The sequence below is a fragment of the Cebidichthys violaceus genome, unplaced genomic scaffold (genome assembly GCF_023349555.1).
Source record: "Cebidichthys violaceus isolate CVI_PGR_0920_01 unplaced genomic scaffold, fCebVio1.0.p SCAF_23, whole genome shotgun sequence".
Classification (NCBI taxonomy): domain Eukaryota; kingdom Metazoa; phylum Chordata; class Actinopteri; order Perciformes; family Stichaeidae; genus Cebidichthys; species Cebidichthys violaceus.
In genome coordinates, this window is record NW_027176406.1 from 2,548,810 (window position 1) to 2,563,008 (window position 14,199).

General features: G+C 42.5%; 1 protein-coding gene across 1 annotated transcript in view; it reads right to left on the bottom strand.

Moving 5' to 3' along the window:
- plekhh3 (pleckstrin homology, MyTH4 and FERM domain containing H3) overlaps positions 1 to 4,071 on the bottom strand; it is a 31,215-nt gene extending 27,144 nt beyond the window's left edge. Inside the window, exon 1 of the mRNA XM_068718321.1 lies at positions 3,461 to 4,071. Coding sequence (XP_068574422.1) covers positions 3,461 to 3,595 — 135 coding nt within the window. The 5' untranslated portion in view covers positions 3,596 to 4,071. The remainder of the gene's footprint in view (positions 1 to 3,460) is intronic.
- Between the last annotated feature and the right edge of the window lie 10,128 nt (positions 4,072 to 14,199).

Sequence of the window (14,199 nt, forward strand, 5' to 3'; positions counted from 1 at the left end):
TGAGGAACAAGGATAGCGTGCGATGCAGAGCCCTGGCAAAAGCTTTCCCTTTGGACGGGAACAGGATGAATCACTCCAGACTAGAGCAGAGCATGGAGGGAAAGAGGGAAAGATGCCGTGATGTGTTCGTTCCGTGGCCGACTTCCGCTCTCGCTCGCCCCCACCCCCATCTACTCTCTCTCTCTCTCTCCCCCTTCAGCTCTCCTGAGAGGCTGAGTAACCGGGAGGAAATGCTTGGGCTCAGCCAGTGTCGGCCTGAAGACCAGATGTGTGGCCTGGAGGTGGTGAGGCAGAGACGCAACGGAAACCAAATATAAACCAGCGTACCGTGACACCTCTGAAGACAGAGGGCAGTAGCGACGTTTAACAGGACCCGCTCCAAAAAGGCCGGACTGTGCCCATTTGTTCCAAGAAACAGGATGCAGTGCAGCACTCATGCCCACACTTACAACTGTGCAGGCCTCAACACTCAGGCGGTGGTAGTTTATTGGTTAACGTGACTTAACGTTGGATAAGAACTGAATAAAGTTTCAGTGGAAACATGGAAAGAAGAGAGAATGACGGATGTCCTGTCCTAAAATAAGTTCCTTGCTGTCCCAACACTGGAGGCATTCAGCTCAGTTTGACTGTTTGGGCAGCTGTTAGAGAGCAGTTTCTTTGAATGAGGACTGTAAACATGCAGTGAAATGGTTCTGACATGGCCCTGTGCTCTTGAGGGCCAAGCCTACACGAACGTCAGCACTGACTCATGATTCCAACCTCAGTGAGAAAGAGTCCTGGCAAAGAATAAGGTGTTGTCTATGGCTTGGGTGCTGTGGATGCTACGCATCGTGGCATTCTCTGGCAGCTTGTTGGAGAACAACGCAGGAGATGGTGGTAAAGGTTTTGGATGTCTTGAGCGAGGGAGACTCCACCAGACCTGTGGGTTACTGTGGTCAACCCTGGCAGGAGCTGGAAAGAGGCCTACTAAATGGGGTATTTCAATGTTACAAAGCCCAAAAGAGACACACACATACACCCAGGGCGGTCTGACCTGCTCTCTGAAAATTTGGCTTCAGAAATGAAGATCTCTGGTTAAACGATGGGACGCAGCCTTGAGGGGCTTTCCCTGGGACTCATTGTAGACCAACTTCAACCCTACGCCCCACCTCCTCCGTTGCCACCATGGAAAGCCAAACAGTATGAGTTGGATACGTATATATTTTGAGGGGAGGGGCTTGTGAGGTATGTAACAAATTGAGTTGTTTAAGAAGTGGGTCAGCTGATGATATTGGCTTTGCTTAGAATGGTTCAGCTGTGGTTTTAATTATTGGCTCAGCGTGAACTATTGACATATAATTACAATACCCAGCATGAACCTGTGACACAGATCAAAAGGAAAAAGGATTTGAGGAAGTGGATTGATTACCTGTAAGCATCATGGAATCAATAATCAATAACTTAAGAACACCTGGGTGGACTTAAAACACAAAAAAAGACTTGTTGATCCAAAAGTGCAGTTTGCTGGTTACTAGGCAAACAATAAGTCAATAAAGTGGTTCCTTTTATTGAGAAGTAATATGATAATCTGAACAGGCCTAACCTCGTGATAGCTACTAAAAGACTGTTCCTCAAAGGGAAATATATCAATCACATTAAGACAGGCAGACTAATATTTTATAGCTTTTTAAGTCAATTTCATATTTATGAATATTTACAAGCAAGAAATCAATAGAACCAGTTTTGAATTGTCATACATAAGCAATGCCAACAATGATAGAGCAAGAAATTAAACCAGTTCAGAAATTTGAACTGGCCTCAGGAATAACCGTTAAAATGCAGCAGCATCATATGGGACTCATCTTCTAGAGATGCTAAAGGCAGGCCAGAACGCCATCCCTCAATCGTCATAATCTCTCAGAGCCTCACTCTCCTCCAAACAACACATCAACAATTCAATAAACCAATGTTAAACCAAAGCCACCAAGCATAATGCTTGCAGAAGGAACAAAAGTGGAATTTTAACCCGGGATCAGGTATCCAGGAAAGTTACAGGAAAAGGAGATCTCGGTGTCTCACTTTAAAAGGCCATCAGGCGTCTCCACATGTTACTATGATCTCATATTGATCGGGAATATGGAGCACAGTTTGGTTCCTTTGACCGCCAATTGCCAGGCAGATGGTACATTACGACCAAGACAGGGATGTTTGCCAAGAAGAAGAGTGCTACACACCATCACCTCTCTGGATACCCCTGAGCAACAGATGCTTCTCTTATCTGGTGGCTGCTGGTACGGTTAGATTTCTGTTGAGGCAATAACTGTGTAAAATGGATCTGTTCCCAAAGTTTTCATGCAAATCTCTGCGGTGTCGCACTGGTTGGTTGCAAGCAGAAAAAAGGGCCAGTAAATAGATAAGCAGGCTATTCAAGTTATGGCCCCAGCTGCTATTACTTTCATCTACAAGGCCTTGCTTTTAGTGTAGAATACCTAGACCCATGACACCATGTAACCCATAATGCACATTGAAATGCCAACATTCCCCTTATAAAGAGTGAGTCTTATGTGAGGCAAAAGCACACGGCTCCAATAAATATTTAAAGGGTGGATTTTTTACAGACACTGTACATATAGATCTGTACGTTGGGTCATACAGATGGAGCCTACCTCAATTGAAGGCAACAATGCCCCCTCACAAGTGGGTGGACAATGCTGAACTCTCTGTGCCTGATCAGATGACTAGCATTGCAGAGAAGACAAGGCCGCAGTCTTATTTGCAATTGAGCGGACGGAGGCCAAACAGACAGGATCACTTCAACACACTGGGTTTTTTACAGCTTGCATCAGTGTGTGTGTGTGTGTGTGTGTGTGTGTGTGTGTGTGTGTGTGTGTGTGTGTGTGTGTGTGTGTGTGTGTGTGTGTGTGAGTGAGTGCGTGCGTGCGTGCGTGCGTGCGTGTGTGATTGCTCAATGTTGCCCAAGCCTCCAAAACTGTGCAAACTTAAACGTCAAGCTGGCCAGCAGCAGCAGCACATTCTCTGTCCTGCATCAGTAATAAAGGCTAGTATTTAACAAGTTCATAACTCTCACAAACTAACTTAACAACCAACATGCGAACACTGTAGCTTGCAACTTCAAAATATTGGCAGAAAATAACTGCAGAAAAAACAATATCTTATGAACACAGTTTGCATTTCTTATAAAACCTTTAAGTTCCAATACATATTTAATTTTCAAAAGTTATCATTCATATTAAGAATGGAAACCACATCCGTTTGCACAAAACTGAAATTATGATCCTAAAGTTGAACCCGCTTTAGAAAAAGTTCAAGGTATAATGTGAAAGTTGTACAGGGAAGTTTTACCGCCATTATTTATAATTTCAAATGTATACATTCAATACAACTATGCTATGAACTGAGTCGCTAATGTATTCATGCACAGGAGTTGTAGTCTAGTGCAGGTGGAGATTTTTTTCTTTACCCGTCCATTGGGAGTCAAGTCCTCCTTGTTGCGCAATTCAAAAGACTCTTCCTCCTCTTTCTCCCCATAGTCTCGTCCGAGCAAACTGAAGCCCTGCCTGCAGCACAGAAACCAGCAAACTCCTTGCAAAGGCATTCAAATGAGGTTAAGTGTGTCGTCTTCTGCTATCCAGGTCGGTGAATTCAACATTCACCGTGTTGTCTCGGCCGCAAGTAACTCCAAGAGCTGCGCGAGAGCATACAGGACAACCTCTCCATAGATATCCAGCGAGGAGAATGAAGGGTAGCATAAGCTTACTCTCTCCTGTCTGTCAAAGATAGTCTAGGAACTGTACATGACAGCAGTCTTACTCCAGCAAAACCAACAGAGAACCGGTTCAAGTTAAATCCACCCCAGGACTCCCTCGCTCAGGACACCTTTGCTGTCTCTGTTTGAACAACTTCACACGGCCAAAGTACACCGAAAACAAATTCAGTTTCCAAAACCGCCACTATGGGTTAAAAATGCATCAAGTTGAAGGCGCCTGACAAACGCGACGATGCTGATGTAAGCGTTTTATAAATGCATTTGGTGAGAAACGTAAAACGCGCACCTCTGTAAAGGACCGACTGTCTGACTTCTGAGCTTGAACAAAAGCGTGCTGCAGCTGGGACAGGACAGTGTGGGAGGAGAGACCACGCCCCCCAACCTCACGTTTAAACTGTGATTGGCTGAGCACAGACACTCCTCGGAATGACACGCCCCCTTCACACTGACAAAGCGTCACATGTCCTTTATTACAGTAGACGTTAGTAAGATATCACCCGGAACACCTGATATTCATAGACACGACTGTCTGTAGTGCTCATTAATAAGAATATGTTTTTAACCACTGATGTAGTATTCACACAGGGAGTTATTTTAATTTAATTTTATACAATAAAAATGAAGACAAAAAAAAATCACTTTATTGCACTTCATAGTGTATTAAGTATTATTAATTAAGTATTAATATTATGTAGAAGTATTGATATCATTTATTTAAATAAAAGTAGCAATAGTACACTTGATTACAAGTAAAACCTGCATTAAAAATGATGTTTCACTTAGAAGTTTGAAAATATGAAGGAGTATTTTTATGCAGAATGTCCCCTGTTAGTGTTATTTCATTATTGTGCTATTGGCTCAGTGCTTCAATGCAGTAGCTGATTACTTTACTTGTTGATCACATGTGTATTTGTTAATTGTGTATTAGAGTACTTGAGTAATGTATTTAGTTACTTTCCACTACTATATCACTATAAATATTCACTTTTACTGTCAGATATTGTGCATGGTAAATAAAGTGTTACAGCCTACTATACTTTGCTTACTTACTTTAAATCAATATACATCAGTAGTGAGTGAACAGTACAGCATGACTGGCTGACTTAAAACAAACTTTATTGGAAGGGGAGATCAGATATGATCGTGTCACAATATCACTAATTGACTTCAGTATTTGGTTACAGCTCTTTCACGCTCTCTCTTTATTTTTTCTGCATATCTTATTCTTTCTCATACTTTACTTTTTTTCTTTCAAATACAGACACATGCATGCACACACTCCTCCCCCACTCATTCCTCTTTCACTTTGCTGAACAGTCTACAAAGATACGGCAGTAGGAGGTAGGAGGACTGGTGCTAAATCCAGACACGTGATATATCCAAACCCTTGTATATGCAGCCCCCTCGGCGCTCATACTTATTTCTCCCTTAATATCCCTTCATTTCCCCTTTTCTGCTCTGTGCTAACTCCCCCACACACATCTCAGTCAGCTGGCTTTAACTCGTTCCTCACCGAAAAGAGCTCTTAGCTGCTGGTCCTCCCACTTTAGCTTGATGGATACGCTCTTCTGATTCACTTATCCCCACAAAACACACACACACACACACACACACACACACACACACACACAAACACTATATGTTTTTGCCGTCTGCATGCATAAGCACAGTGCCCCTTCAGATACTTTTAACCCTTGTCCCTACTTGTTCCCTGAGGGCTTTGTAAATCAATAAGAAGCCTCATGGCTGCACCTTTTCAGCTGGGGTGTACTCAGCATTATGGACAGTAATCCTGACCGCCCCTCACCCCATCTGAGCCACACTCAGACACTTTCAAGTAACAATCGCACTGGCCCACATTTCAACCTCCAATGGTTACAGGAGAGGAGAGAAGGCTATCTGCACCACTGAATATAATTTACTTCATTTAAGTTTCCTTTTCTTTTGACATGTATACATTACAAAAGAGCTTGCACATATTCATATGCAAGAGATCATTTTTTCTAAACTCTTTTCTTGAAAGTACAGCCACCCTGCCTCCTCTGCCTGTATCCACTCTGCAGTATCTCTCTCTAGGCCGAATCCTCCCTGTCCTCCCCCATATCCCAAAACAATACGCTGGGGGCCCCTGCTTCCACAGACCTGGAGGAACATATGTTTTATTTTTAGAGCTCACTCCCTCAGCCCACGCTAGTAAAGTGAAAAAAGAGAAAACCCCTCCCTCCACATGGTTTCTGAAAGAGCTGTAGTCAGTACAAATAGCATATCAGCAGTACAATCCTAAAAAAGCAGTAGAAACCATCACCCAAATACCGTCTGCGATTGCCTTTTCATCATTTATCGAGAAAAGAAACAACAAATGATATTCTCCTAGTTTCTCTTATAAACTCTCCCCTAGTCTTTCAGTCTTGTTCACTGTCTTCCTCTTCCCCCTCCTCTGTCCTTCTCCTCCCCTCTTTCCAGGAGATGACACATGACTCTCCATTAACACACACACACACATTTGGATACACGCAAGATAACCTGATACAGTGTGTCAGGTTGAGGCACCAGATCAGGAGAAGGGCAAATGATTTGGTTGGGCTCCCAGAACACAAACCAGGCTGGATAGACTCAAGCCACATGAGAGGAAAGTGTGAATCTGGAATACAAGAATAGTTATTTGAAGGCTTATAACATGATGAGATGTGGATGCTGGATGTGGTGAAGCTGTGAAATCCGGCCAAATATCTCCAACGAGTGAAACAGTAGGAATAAGGTTATATTTCTTGCAAATTAAAGAAGTTGACATTACTCTTTCGCTTTTGATATCTTAACTGCGGTGTTAATGCAACTTTTCTCTTTTTTTTTTTAATCTCTGGCTGGTCCTACCCACATCCTGCCTGCCACTCCTCACAACACTGCTTGCTGAAAATGGCGTGTGGGGTTTCCAACGGAGACGTAGAGTAGACACAAGTTGCACATGTCAACTTGATCAGAGACAGAACCGAGCAGTGCACTGTTCCCTCCTTTCTCTCTCTCTCTCTGTGTCTCTCACTCTTTCCCCTTTGAATTTCTTCCTGCAGGATCCTGTTTCACTGCAGCCCACAATGCAGCCACACTCTTATGTTGGTGAACCAGATTGATTGTCAACAGAGAGGGATATGAAATGTAGTCTGCCGAGGAGCTCCCTGCATGGTTCACATTTGGGTGGCTGTGTGTTTTGTTTTTCTTTCTTGTGATGATTGATCACATCTTTTGATATGTTTGAATAGTGCTGTGGCATTTCTGCGTTTGAGGTTATATTTGAAACTGGGCCTCCAATGTGGTCTGCTGGAACATACTATAGAAATCAATAACAAGCTCTGTGTCAGTTCAAGACAGCTGCTCTGTCTTTGGTGATCTACACAAGTTACTCTTCAGTAGACCGGTCCAAGGTCAGAGTTTATCTGACAACCCCAAACTAAGGATTTAGGATAGGAACTAACCTCCGGCGACCCCTCACCCAAGACTCAGACAGGATTTCCTCCCCGCTGTGTACAGCGTTGGACTTAACCCTCAACCTACAAGAAAGATTGTAGCCGACCCCTCTCACCCTGGACATAAACTGTTCGAGCCCCTTCCATCTGGCAGGAGGCTGCGGTCCAGGACCAAGACCTTACGCCACATGAACAGTTTTTTCCCATCTGCGGTTGGGTTCATCAACAAAGCCCGGCACCCCCACTGGCTCTCTCATCCCCAGGACAATTTCCTACCGGTACACTCCCCAGCAAATTCTATATTTAAATACATTTGACACTTTTACATTACCCTTACATTGTACTTGTTTAAAGTACTGTTATCTGTTTGTTTATGCACTATATTTTATATTTTATTGTAAATTTCAATATGTTTCTATTTGTTGCACTGTATTGATTGTTTAATGTCATGCACCACCCACCATGTCAAATTCCTTGTATGTGCAACATACCGTGGCAAATAAACGGTTCTGATTCTGTGATTCTGATTCCTGCCGTGCCACCACCCCCTTTACCACCAGCCCAGTGTGTTTAGGGTCCAGCAGAGATTTAGGCTTTGGGTTAGTGAACAGAGGACTGCTGTTTGACGGCTGTTGGCCCGCGTAATGGGATAGGGCTGCTGTGGAGCCCTTTACTGCACCACTTGACCTGAAGTTCCCACTGTGAAACATCCAGCTGTGGATGTGGATCGTTTGTGACGGACAGGCTTTATATGCTGAAAAGGGAAGAAATGATGATGGAAGATTCATCTAATTAAATTAATTATAAATAAATTGGAAAGATCTGCTTTTACCTGCACACACGGGAGACTCTTGTTACAAGATTAATAAAAAAGATTGTTCAGCACACAGCTGAGTTCCCATCGTTACATTGTCCAGAAACTTTGGTCTTCCTTTTCTTACTGTTCCTCAGGAGCAGTGTTTACCAGTATCAGGGACAACACAGGGAGTTGTTTCTAACCCTGTGGGCACATCTGTTCCTGGGGACTGTGTGGCACACAGGCTTGTGTCAAGGAAAGGCCAGGCTGGAGAAAACATTCCCAGCTTCAACTTCTGACCCTCTCGCCCCAGTTAACCCCTCGCATTCCCCCTTCCCCTCTCGCCCGGCTTCATTACAGTAACCCTTAATGCTCCAGACTCTTGCACACTGACTCAGTCTGTCAATGCATAAACTGCCTGCAGAACTTGTGCAATGGATGAATAATTGTGTTGGAAGGAGGCATCTCAGGTTTTAAGAGACTGAGTGATATTCTATACCTGAGGCATCTGTCTTGGCTAACATTAGACTATGGATCCATTATTGACCGCATGTTACAGCACCAAGCTATTTTTCTACTACACCGTGGAAAAAAACACAAGCAGTGACATAGTCCTTCCAAGTGATTTTCTAAAAGTCCCGGTTGTTTGTTTAGAGCAGCTGTTGGTGGGCAGCAACTTCAAAATATCAAAGAATCACTCTTTAAAAAGATTTAAGCCTCTTGTTACAAGATTACAATGCAAGCATTTGGACATGCCAGGACCATCCATTAAATTCATTATTATGTTGTTACATAATTCCGATTATTCATAGCTCTGCACCAGAATTCATTTGAAAAGCAGACATTCCTCAGCATGGGGGGAAATGAAAATAAGAGGAGCCTCGTTATCTGTAACCGTCATCAAAAGCCAAGTAAGGAGGAGTTGTACAGGAATCAGAGAGGCAGAGAGAAACATGGGGGATTGACGGCAATGGATAGTCAACCAGAGCAGATAATAAACTAGGAGAGATGAGACTAAAAATTGCAGAGGAGACACAACAACTTACAACTCAAACAAACGGCAGAAATATGCCCTCATGTTGTCTGGTATTTTCACATCAAAGAGGAAATACAACAAAAACAGATAGGCTTCCCCCAAACACCAGTGCACAATGAGTCCTCTTACTTCTAGTGAAGGATTTCTTAAAGGCAGTGAACGATCAGGTTGGCCCGTTCTTATTCCTGTTCATTTTCCTTGATTTTAAGGAAACTTGGAGTATCATCACACACTTTAGGCAGTTTACAATTAACTTGTGGTGTTTGAGCTGGTTAATGGTTGTGTTACTGTAGGTTTTAACGTGGAGCGTGAGTGCGAGAGAGATAACTTATTGACAGTTAGGGAGGCTGGGCAGAGAGCCAAAGTCCTTCAGCTATTTTTAGGATGCTGACTGTGTGAAAGTACGCTGAACACAGAATTGATGAAACATTGCCAAAATCTGAACCTGTGATGGATTAGAGGAGTCTGTGTGCACTTGCATTTATAAATGTGCTCAAGGGTTCTTTCGCACGGAAGCACATGCATGCATCCAGAGCTAAGAATGCAAAACTGGGTGCGTGTATCTTTGTGTGCATTTCATGGTAAAGTTGTGTGTTAGATTTTCACCACGGAGGACTACTGAAAGATGGACATGTCAAAAGGATTTGTGGAATCATTGGAAATGGCCTGCTATTTGTGAGGGAGTCGAGCCCTGTGCGTCTGTGCTCGGCCTCGCTCTTGTTTCCTGTGTTTAGATATCAGCCTTGAGAGTGGCTCTTAGCAGTACAAGCAGTATAATTACTGAATATGGAAAAAGTGCCCACTGCTTTACCTCAATCTGGGCAGCAGCCCTTCACAGAGCAACTGAGTAAACGACTATTCCTTTGGTCCAATTTGAGAGTATCTGGGTGTCTTTACAGGGAAACCCACCCTAAAACATAATTGCGCAATCCTGTGATCTTCCACACTTGAAACATTATTGTATACAGGAACTCTCAAGACAAGAATCAAGAAAACCAAGGCACCAGTGACAATGAACGGGAAGCTAATCTTCTGCACAATTACCTATCTGATTTGATTTTTTTTACACTTCAATTAGTTTGGTTCAAAAGTTCAAAAAAGTTCCGTCATTTAGAGTGGCAGGAAATATAAAACATACATGACACTGTGATAATGTGACACTGCACACAATGGAACTCTGCCATTCATAGTTATTAATAGGTTTGCTTGAGAGACTATAAAGGAGGTGGAGCCTTCGAGGCATTTTATCTTTTTAGGTTATTTGAAAGTAGATCGAGAGCCAGGATAGACAAAAGATTTTAAAATCGGTGATAAGTGAATATCATGCACATACAACACTCTTGCATTGGTAGATATACCAATTCATAGCCTTTGTAAATTAATGCTCCAATTTTTGCATTAAGGTGATGTAAACATTCCTTTATTGAACTGCTATTTTCTCACATTAGCCCACACAGTCACAACTATGCTTATTGGCTAAAAGGTAGCAACTAGGGTCATGAATAGACAACAAATAAATAATGTTGCGCCTTCTAGATGAGCAGCGTTTTAATCTCAGATAACCAGTCATGCAGACCCTTGCAAAAAATAAAAGTGAAACTGTTATACCACACTTTACTCTGCACTCCAGGTCAACATTATATAGCATGTCAACAAAATTAGTTTAATCTGGATGTGTTTAGAAAAAGGCATGCTGCTATATAAACTGTGTATGTGTGTGTTTGCCTGTGTGTTGTCTCATGTTTCCTTTAGGACTTGATCCAGGCTGTTGCTAGGTGCCGTGACCTCCAAGAACATTCATAGATGCAGAGGATGAACCCTTCAAGGAGTGGGGCTGTAATTTATTTCTGCACCCTCCCCCCACCCCAAACACACATCCTGACTCACACACTGTACACCACAAACTCCCCATGGGATTGGCCTGATCACCAATGGTTCTTCATAAGGCACAATGTCCACTCCAACCACAAACTAATGAGCTCTTGTTCTCTTTTTGACCAGAGGAAGCAGAGGAGTTTCTGATTTTACGAGGTAGGACATTTCAGTCCTTTTGAAGAAAGGTTTATGTATGACATCATTGCAAACTGGTCTTAAACACTTAGTTCCTACACTACAACTGTTGGAAGAAGTAGGTCTCCCCTCCATTAGCTGTATGGATCACTGCCCTCCTGATGCCTCAACCCCCCCCCCTCCTGTTAGTGGAGTGAGGCCAACCTCGAGAGGACAAGCCGTTCTGTTGCCTTGCTGCCAAAGGGGGGGGGGGGCGACGACACAGTTTGCATGTCTGGCCAGATATTTCAGTGTGTGTGTTTGTGTGTGGATAACACAGCACACTGAAATGAGCCAGAACTTCTAGGCATGCTTGCAAACTTGAGAAAAAACTCTTGTTCAAGTTAATTTGTACAACTTCTCAGTGTCCTCTGGTAACTGAATGAGAGAACCAGTCAGCTTTTTTTTTAACACAAACGCAGAAACATTGCTGTTTATCCAACATGGACACCTTCATGCTCTGTCACTTGGCGTGACCTTATTCTTCCTCACTCATCATCCTCCCAGCTGCAACTGTCATTTGCTACAGTCAGCAGTTCACATCAAACAAAGCCCAAGGCAGAGTAACAAAAGAGAGAAGACAGTGGGCAAACAAACTGGGAGGCAGACTAAATAACTGCGGCTCGTCTGCTGCGTGAGGGAAACACAAACCAGTGGTGTGTGTGTGTGTGTGTGTGTGTGTCACTGGCTGTGGCTCTGCATCTGTGTCTGTGCAAGCTTTTCTGTGTGTGCTCGTGTTGGCAGCAAACATGAGAAACAAAAGTGTCTCAGCTCCATGCATCTCCACTACATCACAGCTGTTTTTGGTATTTATACTTAATGCAGGTGTCAGTGCCGTAGTCATTGTGGAGCTGTCACTGTGCATATATCTTCTCTGTGGATAAATTGACTTCAGTCACAGCAATAGGTGTCATAACTTGTACTTCAACACACATCACTTGGTTGTTTTAACACAGTAAAGTGAAATCTGGTGAGAGTTTAGATGGCTTACAGACTCTGCTGCTGTATTGGCCAGGCACACACAAAGGAATAACCTTTCAAACTGGATGGAGGACACAGATCTCTTACTGCTACATCTCCTATATTATCATATAGGATAAACAATGCTTTATGTTGTAGTGATTTACAAAAAATCAAATAGCGAAAACAAAGAGAGACAATAATGCAAAATATATAGATTACAAGATGGGTAAACCCAGATTAAAACAGCACATTTTTTAAATTTAGTTTTGAGAGTGGTATTCATTTTTTTCATATACCTCTAATCAAGAAAGCAAATAAAAATATTTCCCAAAATGTCATACTATTCCTTAAAGCAGATACTCAGCAGAAGTTTGTTTTAAGTCTGTTACTTTTTCTTTAGAATTTGTTTTGTTGTTTTTAATTTTTAGCTGTTTTGTTTTTAAGTCTGTTATTTGTGCCTTAATGTGTGAAACTTGTGTGCTGTCTTGGACAGGACATTCTTGTAAAATAGATTTTAAATCTCAATGGGACAATCCTGGATAAATAGAGGTTAGAAGAAATAAAATTAAAAAGCAACTGGGTTTTGTAACATTCCCATCATCCCCGGTCTGTGTCCTAAACTAAGTTTGTTTGTTTGTCCACTCTGAAGAGTGAGTGCTCAAACAGGTTGTAGCAGCTGTCTTGAACACACCAGTTGAGCTAACACTGGGGGTAGATTTTCAGAGGTTGGATCCCAGTCTAGGCTTATTTTCACATTGGCCCTCACCAGCAGGAGGTCATACCATTGTATGGACACCTGGGGACCAGCTGCTTTAATAGCCCTGTTTACAGCAGATCACCTGCCAGTATGCAGGGAAATCAGGTTCCCATAGGTGGTAACCAAAATAAACACCTGTCTTCTAGTCCAACTAGAATACAATCCTGCTGAATTCCCCATTTTCAAACCAGCGACCGTCAGCGTTACTCACTACTGTTTTGTGTTTGACACATCAGGAAACACATAAATACAGCCAGTGCTCACCACACAAAACTTGACAGATTCCTTCATCCATCTTCATGACAAGTAGCACTCAGCCATGATAACACATCAGCAACATTATCTCTTGGAAACATCTGGGCGTGAGTCATAACTTGACCCCTGTTTGTGAGTGTGTACTGGTGGTTGTGGGCTTGGCTGTTTATGCCAATGTGTGAGACTGCTAAGTGTTAATGTGCGTTTTCGTGCTCGTACCCTCAGCACATGTCCTATGCAGTGTAGCCTACAGTGGCACCCCCATGGAAAAACACACACAATGCTAATGGGGGCAAACTAAAGTACAATCTGATCCCACAAAAAAAATACCTGTGAGAAACTAGGCCCTCACGGGTCTCCACCTGTGAGTTTGTTTGTGCATGTGTGGGTTGAGTGTGACCTGTGTGTGTGTGTGTGTGTCTGTGTGTCAACTTTAAACTTAAAGTGGAATAAAAACAGCAGTAGATCATAGCTCTTGTTGCATGTGCGTATTTTCAGCTTTGTTTCGATAACTCGCTCATTTGGCTCGTAAATGATCTGCCCTATTTTCCTGTTAGACTCATTTGTTAAACCAAACGTTATCCATTTATAGTAAAAGGTGCAAGGGTCGAGATTGGGTGATGGTGCAAGCAGCGCTAAAAGTGCAAACTACGGTGAAATTGCTGACAGAGGTAATAGTGTTTACCTGATTACTACTACACACACAAAGGGACAGTGACGTCATTGTCTTCTCAGGTACACATTACTCCACTATGTTTTTACAAAGGAAATAGTGGTTTACTGCTATATTAATGCTCTGACTTTTAAATAAAGCTCAGTTAATGTGCAGGTTCAAAGCATTTTGGCAGTAGGAAACATCATTTAAGACCTGCAGAATAAAGATTGTGGGAGAGAGTTGGACTTCAGCAGCTGACATCATGTGTGGAAAAACAGAGCTCCATGTCTTAGCTTAACCTGACATCTAGTGGTCAGTTGTGGTTTAACTTTACTGCAGCAAACTGCAAAAAAATGTAGTTCAAATAATAAAAAAAAATCTACTTATGAATCACTTTTTATTTTACTTAGTACTTATTGACTGAATCTATGTTTCCATTACACTTAACCTATTAGCATGAACAA